General features: G+C 27.5%; 1 protein-coding gene across 1 annotated transcript in view; it reads right to left on the reverse strand.

Moving 5' to 3' along the window:
* The window catches only part of LOC136079276 (S1 RNA-binding domain-containing protein 1-like), a 45,615-nt gene continuing 25,835 nt past the window's right edge, over positions 1-19,780 (reverse strand). Inside the window, exons 10-15 of the mRNA XM_065795005.1 lie at positions 17,621-17,727; positions 17,031-17,232; positions 16,778-16,905; positions 16,570-16,667; positions 2,267-2,356; positions 1-424 (exon numbers count right to left, since the gene is read on the reverse strand). Of these exons, the coding sequence (XP_065651077.1) occupies positions 144-424; positions 2,267-2,356; positions 16,570-16,667; positions 16,778-16,905; positions 17,031-17,232; positions 17,621-17,727 (906 nt within the window). The 3' untranslated portion in view covers positions 1-143. The remainder of the gene's footprint in view (positions 425-2,266; positions 2,357-16,569; positions 16,668-16,777; positions 16,906-17,030; positions 17,233-17,620; positions 17,728-19,780) is intronic.

Here is a 19,780-nt window from a genome sequence, read left to right on the forward strand (position 1 = left end):
TGAATTATTATTTTACAAATGGTTTAAAAGAACTACAAGCCCAAAGTTTTAAATAAAAAAATTCAAGAAGTTTTTTTTTTAAAGATACATACCACACATTATTTTACGACTAAAATACATTCGTCAAAATCACAACATTTATTCTATTGCAAACGTAATTCCAGAGAAAGTTTTTTTATTAAAGAAAGAGAAACTCTTTTCCTCTCGGTATCGATACCTAAAACTTTACATTCAACTCGATCACCAGGACCAACTAAAACATTTGGCAACATATAACGATTTGGAATTAAACCATCAGTTTCAACTCCTATGTCGACAAATACTCCAAATGATGTGCAGTTCCTAACAGCGCCTGAAACCATACAGCCTATCGTTAACATCGTCATAGATGTTAATCCAGTTTTAAATAACGGCGTTTCAAAACCTGAAAAAAAAAAGAAGCAAAATAATAACAAAAAAAGTCATAAATCCTTAATCTTGTTTAAATAAAATAAATTTGTACCAGAAAATAAGTAATAAATTAACTAAACACATTTACACGCATACATACGTACCACTGTTGTAAAAAAATGAAATATTGCTTGATGTCATGAGCCAGAAAAATCCTTTGGGAGTATTATTGTACTACTGGTGTTTACTGGAATATAAGTCACTAAATCTGGTTGCACCGTCGGTGGAAGAAAATCCATTATCAAATTTTGCATAAAATCGCATTAAATACATAGTTGATAAGAAACTAACAAAGTTAGTTTCAAGAATTTTTATTCATCCAAAAAACAAAACAAAAATATTTATGCAGTAAATTCACTGGTAGATAACAATTTTCTTCAATTCTGACAAAGTTTCAATTCCAATTTTTTTTTCTTGAGAAAAATGTCTAAACTGATTTGTAATGTTCCTAATCAATTTTTTTGCTGTTGAAGTCTGTGATGCATCTTTGCAGTCTATCTTCATACTCTGGGTGGTTGCTTGGTTTCTTGTACCTTTGTCAATGTGAACTGAAAAGATAAAGCGCTTCAGTTTTGATTCAGTCATTGCTCTAAAAAAATTCCCAAAGAGCTATTGTGGCGTTGGATGAATTGTAGAACATGGTGAATGACAGCATGAACCTTGGGAGTGTTGGTGGCGCCCAAGTTGTAAATGGTTGTAAATAGAGTGTTGGTGGTTCAAATTGTAAATACGAGACTCTGAATTGCTCAATTTTTTCAAAAAAACTTTTATTAAGGGCATTGCCAAAACAAGCATGGACAACATCATTAAATTTTCCGGGAGGCTGAAGAAAAGCAAAATAGCATAAGTGCGAAGTGTTACAAAAACTGGTATAGGTGCTAACTGGCATATGTTTAAATTGGGACGTCGAGCGCCAAAAGAATTTGCGAACTTTGGCACAAGTGCAAACTGGCATAAGTGCAGAACAGCTGCAAAAACTGACATAAAAGTGTGACAAAAACTGGCATAGGTGCACCGAATAAAATTGCCAATTTGCACTTATGCCAGTTCGCATTTATGCCAATGTTAACAAGTTCTTTTGGCGCACTTATGCCAATTTGCATTTATGCCGATTTGCACCTATGCCAGTTTTTACAACTGCTTTGCACTTATGCCAGTTCGCACTTATGCCAATGTTTGCAAATTCTTTCGGCGCACTTATGCCAGTTTGCACTTGTGCGAGATTTTTCAACTAATTCACACTTATGCAAGTTCACTCTTATGCCAGTTTGCACTTACGCCATTATGCAGTTATGCCAGTTCGCACTTATGAAATTCGCACTCATTCAGTAGTCCGGAATTTTTTAGTGTGTCAATAATGGAAACAGCTGGTAAGGAGTGCTGCTGGACCAATCTATTCAAAGCAAAGTCACTCATTTCCCAGCCAGTTGTTTACCATGAAATGGCTGCTGTTGAATATGAAGTATTCTTTTTTAAACTAAAAAAATGCAACCTTTTTTTTATTTTCTTCCTAAGACAACTTATTTAACACCACCTATTAATATTTATGAAGTGGATGAAAGTTATAAAAAATTAAGTTTTATTGCTTTAGAGTTAAATATATTGCAGATTTTTTAATGCAATTTTATGCTAATTTGAAAATGGATTTTCTTCCATGGACGGTGTAATCAGATTTAGTGACTTACATCCAGTAACCACCAATGATAGTACAATAATTTCCGCAATGGATTTTTCTGGGTCATGACATCAAGCAATATTTCATTTTTTACAACAGTGACACATAAAGTTACACTAAATATTCTATAATAAAACTAACCTTCTCTCGGATCAAAATCAAAAGGTTGGCTTAATCCATCTAATATCAATTTCAAAACTTCTTTATCTGTTTTCAAATAATCAAGCAACCCTATATATGTGTGTGTATATATATATATATATATATATATATATATATATATATATATATATATATATATATATATATATATATATATATAATGCTGTAGCTACTGGGTCCCCTCAAAATCTATCATTAGGGCCCTCAAATCTTAAAAATTTTTCCATTAGGTAATAATAAAAAAAACAAAATAGTCCTTACATTTGTAAATGGGCAATATATATATATATTTTTTTTACAATTTTTTTTTAACATTTTTTTAGAATTTAAAATGCCACTATGTGAAAAGCTGTTCTATGTTCACTTAGAAGTTCATAAAAATTTTAGCTCGAAAGTCTAAGAGGAAAAGCTTTATGTAAAACTAAGGTTTCATGCCAATAAGACATTTATACCAGTTTTTGCGTTATAATTTCAAAAACAATGGTATATAAAAATAAAGAAAACTGCATAAATTCATTTTCTGAATATATATTTATTAAAAATGGCTTAAGTCTTTCTAGGGCATATTTGTAGATATTATTTTGTGATGTTGTCTAATTACCAATAAAATATTTTGTCGTTGTTCTTCATTTTGAGATAAGCAAAACAAATTACTGGATTGTTTCAATATTTCTTTCGGCACAATCATTTGTGACACTTAAGTTTTTGATAAAAAAAAGAAGAAAGTTTTTGTAAGATTCAAGATCCTTTAAGTTGGCTTTAGTATGAATGGTATGTAACCAAACCTAATCTCACTAAATCCAGTTTTATAAAAATCTTACTAACTAAATCCAGTTTTATAAAAATAAACCTACTTTCTTCTGTAATCAAATCTTTCAATTGAGTGTTATTAAGAACAACAACCGAAGGCTTATCAAAGTTTATAAGTTCAATTTCAGGCACTTTATACTAAAGCAAAGTTTATAAAATGTCTGATTTGGTTTGCAAATCAAGACGTGAATCAGCTAAAACCATAATAACTGTTTTAGGAGACAAGTGCCAAGAATGAGCTTGCATACTCTTCAACAGCACATTACCTGCCTTTAAGTTCCTTTTTTTTTGTAAAACTTGTGCCTTATTGAAAGCACTTAAGTTATTTAAAACAGAATGCTTAGCAAGACTAGACTTCAAAGACATGGGTGGATGAAAAATTCTGATTATAAGACACATTTTAAAAATATTTTTTTGTTGTTGTTCATGTAGATAATCAATTACTGGTGATGAAATTTTAAAAACTAGGTAATATATGGAATCTGCCATAAAACAAGCTGCATGACAGGCGCCAGGCTGATAAGTTTTAAAATTTATTATTAAACTACTCATCAGAGTTGATGTTAAAATAAAAAGCAAGATATTCTACAAGATGCTTGTAATTGTCTTTTGGAAAAGTTGTGTCATTCAAAGAAAACTCTATAAAACTCTTTGCTTCAAAATACAAACTGTATATGCCTCAACCAAATATTAGTGAGTTCTCTTAAAATTTATATTTAGCATAAGAAGCAGAAATTAATGGCAAAAATTCTTCCCATTGCTTCCTAAAGTTGGAATAAAGTTATTATTATTTGGATCTTTACTTTTAATCTCAGCCTTGTAAACATGTTTAATGTGAAGTTCGTAAATATGATGTGTACACATTAACCAAAGCAGTGGTTTTTTTAAAATTTTTGTTAAAATCAAAATTGTTCCATCTAATCTGCCTGTATTTGTGGTAGTAATGTCAGTACAAACTGCAAAAACTTGGTCGAGTACTTCAAAGTACTCCAACAGATTTTGTATAACTAAAACCTGATCAGTGCTTTTACAGTGTTGCACAACTACTAAAAGAAGATCATCTTTATGCTCAAATTCTGGGCTTGTAACATAAAGGCATTTACCAACTTCAAGGCATACAGTGATATCTTCTTAATTTTCAATTATGTGTTCACAAGCACCATCTACTGCCATTTTCTTCCTGTATTCTTCATACCTTGTATTTCTCCCCAGTCTCCTTTCAACTCTAGCTTTTCATTCCTTATCTCTAATGTGATTAATGAACTGAACTCTTTCATTACTCTTATATTCAATAAATGAAAGATCTTCCATTATAGTCTTTTTGCTTCTAGGCATAGCGATACTCTGACGGATTTGTTCTTTTATGTTTGCTTTGCCAATATCAAAAAGACCTTCCATTATACTCAAAAAAAAATTAAATATAGTTATATAATAAAATGCTCTACACATCAAATCTAAGTATATTATATCATTATACAAATCGTACGGGAACTTTTTCCGCACACTGTATGTGTATATATATATATATATATACATATATATGAGCCCCTGAGATGCATAGTGGTATAAGTTACTCATATCTAGTTTTGAGATACAGAGGGATTTAGTAGACATATCATAAATAAACAAACTGTTTTAGAGGTGTGTGTGTGTATATATATATATATATATATATATATATATATATATATATATATATATATATATATATATATATATATATATATATATATATATATATATATATATATATATATAAATTAGTAAAAAACACATGTGTAACTTTTTTCTTCTACTTGAAGTTTCATCATTGCTGGATCATTAGGAAGAGTACAAGAGAAAGACTCTTCCTGATGATCCAGCAATGGTAAATTTCAAGTAGAAGAAAAAAGTTAGATAAGTGTTTTTTACTTATTTATTATTGCTCTGTTCTTTAAGAACATTGAGCAATATTATATCTATTTATCTATTTGTAAAATACACTGACATAATTGACATATTTACATATATATTTATACAAAGTGTAGAAAAACTTCCCGTTCAAAAGTATGATTTAAAAAAATTATCTGTATGGTGTTTTCTTTCAATATATAGTGTGTTTTCTTTTGTATTCTTTTAGTATTTTTTTATTCTTTTAGTATTATTTTGTTTTAAATTAAAGTGTAATTTGTTTCTCGTCTTATACAGGAACTTTTTCTGTTTTTTCTGTTTATATTTTTGTACGGGAACTTTTTCTGCACACTGTATGTATATATATATATATATATATATATATATATATATATATATATATATATATATATATATATATATATATACATATATATGTATGTATATATATATATATATAAATAATCATATCATATATATACATATATATACATATACATATATATATATATATATATATATATATATATATATATATATATATATATATATATATATATATATATATATATATATATATTCATATTAGGGTGACCCAAAAATGCAAACAAAAATTTAGCCAAGGTGTCCTATGAATTTTGCTACCTAGTATGAGTTCACAGGCAAAATTCTAAGTATGCTGGATGCTTGTAACAGCTACAAGTAAAAATCTCTTTTTACAAGGAATTAGCATTTTTATTTTATAAACAGGTATATTTTACACGTTTTTACAATAAACGTTGTCTTGTACAATGTATAAGATATTTGATATGATTATTTCAGACATTATAAAAAATACTTGTATTATAATGTTAAAAATCGATTTATTTAACGAATTTCAGCAGACAGCATTTTCCTGTTCAAGCTTACGAAACAGAGGAAATAGTAGAATAATGCTGATGCACAATAAAAATACTTTTGTTTGTTTTTATTCATAATATTCTATTCATAATCATATTGACAATGCTTACCAACTCCTCTCCCCCTTATCCTTGCCCTATATCCTAGAACCCATCGCTACTACTGTCTGCCATCAAGTTAAAAGCACAGTTTATTAATTTTTATATTTAACTTTATAAATGTTTAAATCAATTCTTTGTTCAAACATCTAAATATTTCATAAAAATGGGAAGAGCTAAAGCTAAAAAAGGAGCTGTAAAGCCAATCAATTAAAACCCAAGAAGACCTGCCTATCTCCTTAAAACTCCAGTGAGCTCTTTACTTAGAAGGCAATTGCCTACTAATGGTCATGTCATTATATACTTTTTGTACGTTATTTCTCCCAGGGTTAAAAGATTCAGACCAATCTTTGCTTGTGCACAAACTTTGTGAACAAACTTTGCTTGTACACAAAAGACATCTTCTGGATATATAAAGTGCAAAGGAACTGATGGACCTTGCAATGTTGTAACTGGAGAATACTGTTTGCTCTGGAGTATTGTAAATATTTGGGCCTCTTGTGGTTTTCTGAACTATGTTCTTCAGAATTAGGCATACTAAACAAGTTTTTAGAAATTTACAAGCAATATAAAGCTGTTTGTAATGAAAAAACACTTAAAATGAAACCAAATGCATCTCAAAAGCAGCAAGAAAAGTTCATGATAATGACAGATAACCTGTTTGACATCAGTTCTCAATAGTTTGAGTACACCATATGTCAGGATATTTACATTCCAAGAAACAGGGCTACAATAAAAGAAGACCTAGACTTTCTTCAAGATCAAAGACAAGACAAAAAAATGTTTATCAGTACTTGCATTGATGAAGAGTTCAACCAGGGTATTAAACATTTAATGAAACTAAAAATGATTTGTCAAATATATAAATATTTTATATACTAAATTTCAAAAGTTTTTATTTATTTAGATCAAGAGAAGAATTGACAGATACACTAGACACGAAGAGCTATTGAAAAAAGCTGCAACAGATTGGTTGGTTCCTAATGATCCAGAGAGTTAAGATCAGGACTATACCAGTGAAGAAGATGAACCGGCTTTTAAAAAATGTAAAAGAAAATCAGCATCAGGTATAATGTTTTTTAGTATCTTTTAATTATTTCTTAGTCATTTCTCTCTTCCCCCATCCTTTTTAATATCATTTCATGCAAGAGATAAAAAATTTTAATTTCTTCATACTAAAAAACTTCTTTGATAGGTTCCGCCTAGCTGTACCCTAATAAAGAAGATTATCAGCCTGACTTTAAAAATAAACCAACTTTGGCTGATAAACCTGATAGACCTAAATCAAGACACAGATCTGGTCCCTCAGCTTTACTAGTAAACAAAGAGATCACTAGGGAGGATTTGATTGCAGCAACCACACCAATGTGTATGAGAGCTGGTATCAGTATAAGAGATCAAACTCTGTTCATCTCCAGAATTTTAAATTATCTTGAAGGAGATATCACAGTGTTAAGGATAACCAGAGATAAACTAATCCATTTTGAAGGTAATAAATTATACTGTTTTAATATTTTAGTTTTTAGATTGTGATAATATAATAATCTATTTTAGATAGCTGATTGATAAAGTTATTAAATTTAAAGATAAAAATATCTTTAGGTTGTAAAATTCGTAATGAGTATATGGAAACAATGAAGTAAAGCACATTAAAGTAGAATCGGGGAAAAGAGTTCTTATTGATAGACTAGCAGAATCAGTTACAAGTCCTGAATTTTTGTCAAACAGTGATTTACTTCTTGGAGTTGTTTCTGCTGACAATGGAAAAGCTAATGATATGGCTATTATACTCCAGAACCTGGTAGAATATTTCAAAATATCAGATAATACCATTGCTGTGTTTACTGACGCAAAAGTTTTAAACAAAAGAAAGAAATCAGGAGCAATTGTAACTTTAGTCAGAGTTTTAAGACAATCGATTCTCTGGCTCTTGTGTCGGCACTTGTGTCAACAATGATTTACTTCTTGGATCAGATTCTTGGAAACAATGATTTACTTCTTATTGCAGAGATCCATATAAAATGGGGCATTAAAGCTATTTTTAAAGAGCAAACTGTTGGACCATCTAAACAGATGTATAAAAATTTAAAGCACGCTTGGATGAACAGTTATTAACCTAAAGCAGGAGTAAAGCAGGAAAGCATGAGCTGAGAAAAAATTCAAGAAGTTTCCTGAAAGTGAGCTGGTTGTTGGAAGTGATCTTTACAGTTTAAATCTCAAGTCTAAGAAATTCATTGCTTATTCCCTTGAGCATAATATTTTTCCTAGGAATGATTATAAACACTTGGTAAAATACCTTGCATTCTATATGAATGTCAATTTACCCAAGCTTGAAAAAACTAGTTTGTATTAACCAGGTGCTAACCATAATGCCAGATTTATGTGTGAGAGCATCAACTTGGAGCTTCTGGATTTTACATCTCCTATTATTAACTTCCTGAGTGATGATCAGAAGATTTGAGTCTTTAAGGCTAACTTTATTGTTGCCCTATACTTTGCTCCTTTAATACTTAAATCCAACAAATCTGAACATGCATTAATAGATGACCTAGATTCATACAAAGCTGCTAAAATCATCTAAAAGGATTGGTATTATGATGTTGGTTTTGCTTTATTAAAAAGCCTTCAAAACCATACTTGGTATATTTCCTCAAAGTGTGTTACTATGGCGTTGGCTGATCCTGATCTTGACAGATCTAACATAATGTCTTTCATAGGAAAGCTACTTGCATTCCCTGTATCTAACAAGAAAGATTTAAGTTTAGAGGCTCCAGGGAGGGTATCCATCTCAGAGTCTGCTAAACTGAAGACTTAATTGCAGAAGAAAGTTGACTTCTGTTTATTATTACCACTAGTGTTGTAAGGGAGTGGTATCGGACTGAGAGAGACTTGCAGGAACTTAAATCTTATAAAGACTTTTGTAGCTTTATATGTGGTTTAAGTGTCACTAATGATTGTGCTGAAAGAAACATTGGTCTTATCCAAGAATATATTGATACATCCCACAATGTAGATCAATGCCAGAATATATTGTTGGTTTTCCAAAGGCATAGAAAGCTTTTCCCAAAAAAAATACCACCGTCTCAACTTATGTTAAATAAATGATGATAAAAAATAATTGTAGTGATATTTCTTTAATCAGTTTATTATCTCAAAAAACAGTTTCAAATTTAATTTTTTTCATAATCAAGTTAAAAATGTTTCATTTTTACCAAAATTCATGTTTGGAATTAAAACTCAATTTTTACTTGAAGCTGTTCCCAACATATTTGAAAGGAAATAGTTTTGGGAGGGACCCTTTATATGGTGTATAATGGATAGGAAACCTTTTTTTTTTTGCATTTTTGGGTCACCCTAATATATATATATATATATATATATATATATATATATATATATATATATATATATATATATATATATATATATATATATATATATATATATATATATATATATATATATATATATATATATATATATATATATATATACGGATCATTCCATATAAGATTGCCATAATTCAAAAATATTTAAACTGAATTTTAGTTTTTAAATTAGAAATAGATTTTTTTTAAAATAAACTAATAGACACTTTAGTGCATCTAAAAAAAATATCTTCACTTTGTCATTTATTTTTATGCATGTGTAGGAGATGTTTAAAATTTGGTAGCAATTTTTAATATTTTATGATATAAAAACATGAATTTTTTAACATGGAGTTGTGTTAAACATTTTTTTTTTTTTTTTTAATTTTTAATTCTCAGAATAAACATTAGTGATTAATTGAGTTTTTTAATAAGTGATATTATTATTATCTCAATTATTAGTTGGTATGTTACTAAAAAAAAGTAGCTGTTTTTCATCGTCACGACTGTGACTTTTATAACAAATTTTAATTAGAAAATATTTAGCAAAAGCATTTTAGTTGAAAATGGATATGTATGTAAAAAAAAATTAACAAAAATTTACTTTTTTCCTTGTCTGGAAAAAAGTAAAATGCAGTTTCTTTTTTGTCACGACAGATGTTTCGATGTTTAAATGCATTGTATAGGTGTTCAAATGCGTTAAGGAAGAAGATTTAATAACAAGGAAGAAAAAAAGTGTAATTTTTTCTCTCAAAAATATAATTATAAATGTAACTAAAATAAAAAACACAGTCATTTTTATAAAAATTAATTGCATAACAAACTGCAATGCTTTTTAAAAGGCAAAAAAAAAAAAAATAATTACACGGACTAATAATTAAATATAAAAATATTACACTCTAAAATACATTGATGAAATATAAAATTATTTAACTGATAAAAAAAACAAACTTATTACACTCTAAGTTTATTTTTTTATTTAACTAGTAATATATTTTATATATTAATTACTTTCAATGTATTTTTCACTATTATTAAATTTTTAATTGTTGTAATAATTGTTAAAATGTCTGCATTCTATTACAATAAAAAAATAAAAAATCTTAATTAAAACACGTGTTATAAAAAGTAATTTAAGCAATTGATATAACTGTTTATTGAAAGGTTATAAACTAATTTAAAATATAACTTATTTGACATATTCTACATAAAAATACAAGAAACATAAATATTAAAGTCCCAAATTGCACAAACAAGTTTGTAAAGATTATAGAGCAAGAAAAAAAATTGAATTAAAAGAAATAGAAAAAGAACCAAGCAATATTTGTTGCCAACAATCAACGCTAGAGCAAGAATTGAAAAATAAGGAGCTTGCTAAATTACAACAGCGTAAACACAGAAATCTTCCAAAAGCTCAAGGTATCATTGATATTCCTTGTTCTTCTTCTAATCAAATGAAAAAACACGTCTATCATTCGAGTTTGTCAGAAAAGCATGCTGTTAACTGCATTAAATTGGCTTTACCAAAGTTGCCACGAAAAGCAGATTATGTCATCAAACAGTTAGCAATAGAAACGAACATCTCTTTACTAGATATATCAAAGATAAAAAAGCGCATCCGTTTATCTTCTAGTGTATTTAATCATGGACGAGAGTTTAACCACAAAGAAACCCCTCAATGGACTCCAGGTATGAAAGACTTTATAAAAATTGATGGTGAAAAATTTCAAAAATGTTACTTGTTACTTAAATTAAAGGAATGTTATGCCGTGTATGCAGAAGAATTTGGTAGCAAAATAAAATTTTTTAAATTTTGTGCACTTTGTCTAACTCAAATACTCACATATTCAGAGACGCCTCTTGAAACCTGCTGTTGTTTAATTCATGAAAATTTTATTAATATATGCAACGCTTTACCCTCGAACCTTAATTTTGAACCTTATAACACAAACTGGGTAAACAAATGGATTCTTTGCAGCTTCTCACTCCAGATTGCCCCTTACTGTTATGTGTTTTTGTGCTAACTGTCCTAACAACCGAACACTACCACCACCCAAAGAGCAAAACGAAGAATGCATAGAAGTCAGTTACATAAATTGGTACAAAGACAAGGTTACAAATCGTCTAAGCAGGGATTGATCAAACAGTCTTTGTATGCAACATATACAGAGTTTTTGAAACCTCAACTCACCATTTAATTAAACGCCACCAAGCGTCTATTTATTGCCACAAAATAGATAACATTATGGATGGTGAATTATTAATACGCTTTAATTTTAGTCAAAACTACTGCTGTACTCATCAAGAACAAGTTCAAAGTGCTTATTGGAGTCAATCTCAAATATCAATCTTCACTGTTGCTGTTTATGGTAAAGATTTGAAAAATATGGTTGCTTATTTAACAGATAAAAATGATCACAGCAAAACATACATCAGTGTTCTCCTTGAAAGCAGTTCAATTTTTATATCTTTTATTTTTATCTTTGAGGGATGTATAGGATTTGTAATATATTTTTTAAAGGCTTACACAACCAATTTAATTATACACAAAGTAACATTGTGAAGTGATGGTCCATTTTCTCAATTTAAAAACCCCTTCATGGTAAAATTCCTGAAGTTGTGTCAAGTGACATTTAATATTCCAACTTTCGAGTGGAATTTTTTTGCTACTGCCAACAGAAAAGGAGCCAATGATAGGATAGGAGGAACTTTAATAAGAATAGCATGGCAAAAGGTTAAAGCAAGAAAAGTTATTATTCAAAATGCGTGGCAGTTTTATAAAGCTATATGCAAAGATTCAATTGTAAATTTAATATATTTGACTGAAGATGAAATCAATCAACATTTAGTCAGCTAAGCGATACTCTACTGCTAGCAGAAAAAGTTGAAGATGTACAACTTTACTACTTGAAAGTTAAAAATGAAATTTTTAGCATGACAAAAAATATCACCACCATCAGACAAATAACACAGCAAACAAAAAATCATTATTTGGTAAATTCATTTGTTTAGTCTATTTAAATATGACTTTAATATAGCAATTTAATAAAGTAATTTGTTACATTTTTTTATTAAAAACTTGTTGATGTTTCTTTTATTTTTCTAAGGATAACTATAAACATTGTTTAAATTGTTTATATATTTTTAATAACTTTTTTAAATTATTTTAAAAATTTTTAAAAAATATTTTTTAAATTGTTCAAATATCTTCAAATTAAATCTTTAAATACCATTGTTTAAATATATTTAAAATCCTTGACAACGATAAAATATACCTCAAAAATACCTAAAATGTATTGTTATCTGATAGTACAATATTTTGTCACGACCGCGATTTTTTTTCTAGCTACCATTTTATGTAAAACATGAACAAAAAATAAATAAAAAAATTGTATTATAGTTAATATAACATCCTTTAAAAAATAATTAAGATTAAATTTTTAATTTGTTAAAAGTTTTCTACAAAAAACGAAATTACTTAAACAAGTTCTGTTTCTGTTTTTGTAGCTGAAACAACTGTGACTGATTTCATTCTGACAGCGATGCAAATATAGCATAAAATTTACTGTAAATTTTTCAGATAATAGTATGTGACCAAATGTACACAATACCAAAAAAAAAAGGTTTATTAAGTTCCTTGCTTATATTTTCACATTTTGCAGTAGTAATGTCACAACCGCGACTATATGGAATGACCCATATATATATATATATAGTTCTATAGTTTGTTGCATTTGAGAGTACGGAAGGAAAAAACGATTCTTTTGCCAACTAATACGTCACATTTAATTACTTTTGACTTTCATCCAACATTTGCGTGTTGTCAGAAAGTAAAAACCATTAATTTAATTACAAATTAATCATTTTTTAAAAAAACTACAAAAACGCAAATTTAATTGACCAGAATGTTTTTAAAAACATTCTGAATGTTTTTAAAAACATTCTGAATGTTTTTGAAACATTCTGAATATTTTTAACATTATAAACAATGTTTTTAATTTTATTTTTTTTAATAAAATATTTTTATTTTTATTTTTTTTAATAAAATGTTTTTATTTTTATTTTTCTTACTGTAAATCATGCGCGGAGTGTTGCTACAATGACTATCTTATAGCCTGACTTGCAACAAAGTGCTGCTACATCGACTGACAGATAGTCTGACTCGCAACGGAGTGCTGCTATATCAACTGACAAATAGCCTGACTCACAATGGAGTGCTGCTACATCTACTATCTTTTAGCCTGACTCGCAAGAGAGTGCTGCTACATCGACTGAGGGTTTGGTTGGGGCAAGCAGTCTATCAATTAATAAGAAAAAAAAATTCCGGTCTTTCATTTTAATTTTTACTTTTTGTCAACAAAATACGGAAAAACTTTCTGACAACCAGTTAAGAGTTCTATATATATATATGTATATATATATATATATATATATATATATATATATATATATATATATATATATATATATATATATATATATATATATATATATATACACAAATATGTATATATATAGAAGCTCAGCGATAAGACTGAGTTTGTCTTCTTCTTGCGCTAGCCATATATTTGCATTTTATGATAAATAATTTTGTTTTTTTCTTTATGGTTAAATAAATAATAATAATAAATATATACTAGGCATAGTCAAAAAAAGTAAGCTTTTAAATCTAAAAAACCATACGCATCTAAATTTGGGGCAATACATATAAAAAATGAGCCTCAAATGGTTCGAGCGCTATCAAATCACTTTTGACCCTCCTCCATTTTTTACTATATATAGGCCTATATTTTTGTTTAAAAATATATAGTTTCCTTTCAACCCCTTAAAAACCTATGTTTGGTGGTATTGAAAATCATAAAAATTGGCATTTTTTGTATATATACATGTATATATATATATATATATATATATATATATATATATATATATATATATATATATATATATATATATATATATATATATATATATATATATATATATATATATATATATATATATATATACATATATATATATGAAATAAATAAGCCCTGTATGTACACATAAACACACAGACCCTTTGACTATTCCCAAAACATGCCTCAGGGGGCAACCAACTTCATGGCCCCTTGACCACTGCAAAGTTACCTATATTTAAAACCCCGCTATTTATCTATGATGAAAAATCAAAATGAGTAAGAATAAATAAATATATATTTAAAACTTTATAACGGAAAAAACAAAAAAAAAAACATTTGACAATCTAATCAAATGCATCACACCAAGTTTATCATTAAAATTACTTTTTGAAATTGTACTAGAATTTTGCTATAGTAGTTGTTGTAGTGACCTGAATAAAGATCAAATATTGTCTACTGTGAGCAATCTGTTGCATTTTTCAGTTTATAGGTATGATGTGACAGTGTTCATAGAGTATCTGCTAAGGTTGCTTCTCTTTACCATGCTTGCTATATCTGTAACTCTATTCTTTTTTTCTAGTAACTCCCAACTTAATAGTGGTTGCTTGTAGCATTGTTGGGAGTGAATCAGAATAAAAAAATAAAAAAAAATCTATGAACTGTCTCATCATACCTATAGATGGTTCTGAATTAAAAAAAATCAAACTTTCAGTATAATTTTGAAAACTTTTAAAGCACACTATGCCAATAGTTAGGTGGATGTAAGAGCTAGTCTTTAAATCATTGCTTATAAAGCCCAATCATGTTAAAAATCAGGTAAGAAAAGACATTAACCAAGACTCATAATGATGGTGGTTTTTACCGATATTTTTATTTATTTTATAAATTTCCTTAATATCAAGATTTACTTAGTTCTCAGGCTTATAACAGAGCTAGGCATATCAAATGGCAGAATTGCTGATGCAATTCTCACCTTCTCTTCTAATGTTAACTCATCAAATAGCAAAGCTGGAGGTACCATTGTTGATTTCAAATACAGCATCAACAGCTATTAGGTTTGTACATACATTCTTGTGCAGATGCATTTGATGTATGGCTGTAATGTCATGAAAAGTAGCATTGATGACATTCTCAGATTGTAGATACTATTTTGCATAGAAGCAAACAATTAATTCATTTATAAGCTTAATTTCAGTTTTAAATTTATCATTTTCCTGAACAAACATAAGTTGATTGAATAGTTGATGGATTTATTATCTAAAAGTGAAGCTTTAGATAATAAATTGCATTTCCTAAAAATCTTGCATAATAAATAGCAACAGCTTTTCTTACTTTATATGTAATAGGGGATGAATAAGTGACAACTAATTCTGTATACTCATTTTTATAATTTCTTATAATACGTGGTTTACCAACATAAACTCTGCAAAATGTTAATGACTTATTAGTTGCTTTTTTTTAAAGACTGCTTTTAACCATATTTCAATTAAATCGTAACAGTTAAATTATAATTAAAAGTAGAACCTTCAAAAATATTTTTCAGGTCAATTAGTTTTGTCATTGGTCACTAATTTACAAGCTTTTTGGAGGAGATTTCGAAAACTAATCCATTATTTGTCCCAGTATTAGATGACGTTGTATCAAAGTGAATTCCTCTAGTTTTGAAAAATGTTGATACTCCTTAATTAAAACATTACACCCAAGAATTGATCTTCACCAGTGGATAAAGCTAGCGGAGGTACTTCAAGTACATAAGTCTCTCTATTAATGTTAACTAAAACAGCCGTTCTATCCCTTTTTAAATATTTTTCCATGGTTTAGCTCAAACAAGGTCTAACCATCAAAATGAAATATACATTAATATAGAAATGATAAACTTCAACGTATATTTTGGCACTGTTGGCATAGTACTTTATTGCAACCAATTTCAATTTCAATTTGAGATCTATCATAAAATGAACAAAAAATAAACCAAAAAAACTTTCTTTTCTAAAGTTCAGAATAAAAAATTATTATTTTATGCAAATTTTAATTCTGATTAACCATATGCAAAAAAAAAAAATTGATTTATTTTTAATATTATTTAAAATAAATTGAATTAAACCAAAAATTATAACAAAAAGAAAATTTTGGAAACAGAAAACACACGCAGATATATATATATATATATACATACATATATATATATATATATATATATATATATATATATATATATATATATATATATATATATATATATATATATATATATATATATATATACACATATATATATATAAAATAAATAATAAATTCAAAATGTGACTTACGATTAAATTGTTCATCAGTGTTAACGAGTGTGCCTAAAGTATTTTTCATATCTTTTGACCCAATAAGTAAAGATGAAACCCCTAAGTGGCTGAGCAATCTAGAATGTAAAAGATTTAAATTATAAAAAGTTTTCTGAAGTTTGATTATATCAGAAATATTTCAATACTTAATAACTAAAAAAAAAAGATTAAATTATTAAATATTTACTTGTATGCCAAAGGATACTGTTCTGGGTGAATCCATGTCTTATCTAGAGGTTCAACAGTGTATTTGGCTTTTTTGTTGCTAATTTCATCTTTCTTTAGTTTTCTTTTACGTGTAATTAAAGAACTATTCTTAGAAACAATTATTTGTATCATTTACAAACTAATAATAATATTTTAAATACAAATAATTACCAAGTAACAAGATACAAAGAAAATAACTCAGAATAAAACAAAAACAAACAATTGCAACATACAGTTTCAACATCTTCTGTTGTAGTAGTATTTACTTCACTGTTATTGGCTATGTTTACTCTGATAAACCCTGCACAATTACGAAATGTAACAGGACCAATCCCTTTGACAGATTTCAGTTCTTCACGATTGACAAACCCACCATGTTTGTTTCTATACTCAATAATTGCATCAGCATGCTTTTTATTAATGCCGGTTACACATCTAAAATTTCACCAGATTTTTGATTTTTTAAAAACCCATGCAAACTCTATCCTAACACACACAAACAAAAAACAACAAACAAAAAAACAAAAAATAAACAATTGTTTATAGTAAAAATGTAAACATCTAAAACCATTCTGATTGGCTAGAAAACAATAATACACTTATTAATATTAGAATAATTAAAAAAAACAACAACATAGAATCAAAAATAAAAAATGCGTAATTTTTTGAAAAATAAACTAATCTTAGGATTTTATTCCAACCAACCACCTACAACTATTATACTTTTTAAAAAATTTATTAGAAAAAAAAACAAAACATTTTACAAGTACCAGGGTCTATTTTTTTATAAACTTTTTTAATTTTTGAAATTTCTAAAACATACCTCAATATTTGAGCTGAGCATGCATTTATATCAACACCTATGAAACTGACACAATCTTCAATAACTGCATCCACAGCTTTCTGAAGAACCCCACTATTCAAATCATGCTATTAAATAAGTATTATTACATATTAATCTATTTTCCAATATATATATATATATATATATATATATATATATATATATATATATATATATATATATATATATATATATATATATATATATATATATATATATATATATATATATATATATATATATATATATATATATATATATATATATATATATATATATATATATATATATATATATATATATATATATATATATATATATATATATATACACACACACACACATATATATATATATACACACACACATATATATATACATATATATACACACACACATATATATATATATATATATATTATATATTTTCATCATTTTCATATATATAAATAAAATATTTTTCAATATGTATTTTCAACAAGGTTGCAAGCAACCTAGTTGAAAATAAATAATAACCATAACTACTGTTGGAAGATAACATAAGGCAAAGAAGAGATCTATACATATGTATATATATATATATATATATATATATATATATATATATATATATATATATATGCGGTAGTGGTGTAGTGGTAGTGCGCTCGCTTCATAAGCGAGAGGTTCCGAGTTCGATCCCCACCATGTCCCTGGTAGTACCGCGCTCAACTTGTTTCTCCGCGCAGCGGCCTTGTTCGTCAAGGTTCGTGTTTCGGAGTTATAGAGTTGAGAGAGGGTTATAACCACAATTAAGTAGCCTCCTTACCTGTAGTGGCCTTCTGGGCCTTGGGGAGGTGAAATAACAAAAAAAAAAATATATATATATATATATATATATACACACACATATATATATATACACACACATATATATATATATATATATATATATTTTTTTTTTTGTTATTTCACCTCCCCAAGGCCCAGAAGGCCACTACAGGTAATATACATATATATATATATATATATATATATATATATATATATATATATATATATATATATATATATATATATATATATATATATATATATATATATATATAAAGAAGTGTGTGATTTTTTGGAAATGCATATCTTTATGTTTCCTGACTTCATTAGAAAGTTTCATATATTTTTAATATATTGTTGCATTAAAATATTTTAATATGTTTTCAAATCTAAGATTTAATGCATTTTCACTAATACCATATAAGATTTTTCCATAAAAAAACCTACATTTCTAGTAGTACTGCAATTAACTTGTTTCTCTGCACAGCGGCCTTATTTGTCAAGGTTTGTGTTTTGGAGTTAGAACCTCCTGAAGTAGTAACCTCCTGGACTGTAAAGGCACCCTCAGCCCTATTAAGGCAATTATAATTAAAAATAAAAGACTGGGATTAGCTAATTTTAAGTGGCTTTATATACAACATTTTTAAAAAGACATTTGTTATTCAATGTCATATGGTTTTTATAATATAGTTGCCATTTCGAAACACTAGCAGTGGAAATTTTAAGGTATAATGTAAAACCATGAAGGTATAATATAACATCAAGGTTATTACCCAATTTCATATAAGATTGAATGGAAATATTGGGGCTTTTTGTTTAATATTAAGTAAAAAATTTCTTAATTTTTTTCCATTTTTAGACAACTTGGATTTCTGAACATGCCTAAGCCATCATTTCTATATGATATAAAATCACACTTGCTTTAAAATTTAAAAACCCTAAAAAGAAGGAAAATACCAAGTAGCTCGCACACCTCTGCACTATCAAATGCTCCCATAGTGACATTAAACAAACCACTAAACTTTTGATCCAAACTCGAACATTGCTAATAAATATTATTGAAGGTGATAAATTAAAGATTTATGGTCTGTAACAATAGTAACATATTGTTCTGCGAAGCGAATGAAGTTGATAAGAAGCTTTTTGCTAATAGAAGGGTAAAAGTCAACATTGTCAAAAATTATAACTTTTATAAACACGAACCAATTTATTACATTTTGTGTGTTATTCTACTAGTTATTTGAAAAATATTTCTTAGGTATAAAATATGTTTACTTAATCTTAGCTTGGTTTTTTATTATCAAGTTTTTTTTAGTGTAGCGTTAC

Source organism: Hydra vulgaris, chromosome 04 (genome assembly GCF_038396675.1).
Source record: "Hydra vulgaris chromosome 04, alternate assembly HydraT2T_AEP".
NCBI classification, from domain to species: domain Eukaryota; kingdom Metazoa; phylum Cnidaria; class Hydrozoa; order Anthoathecata; family Hydridae; genus Hydra; species Hydra vulgaris.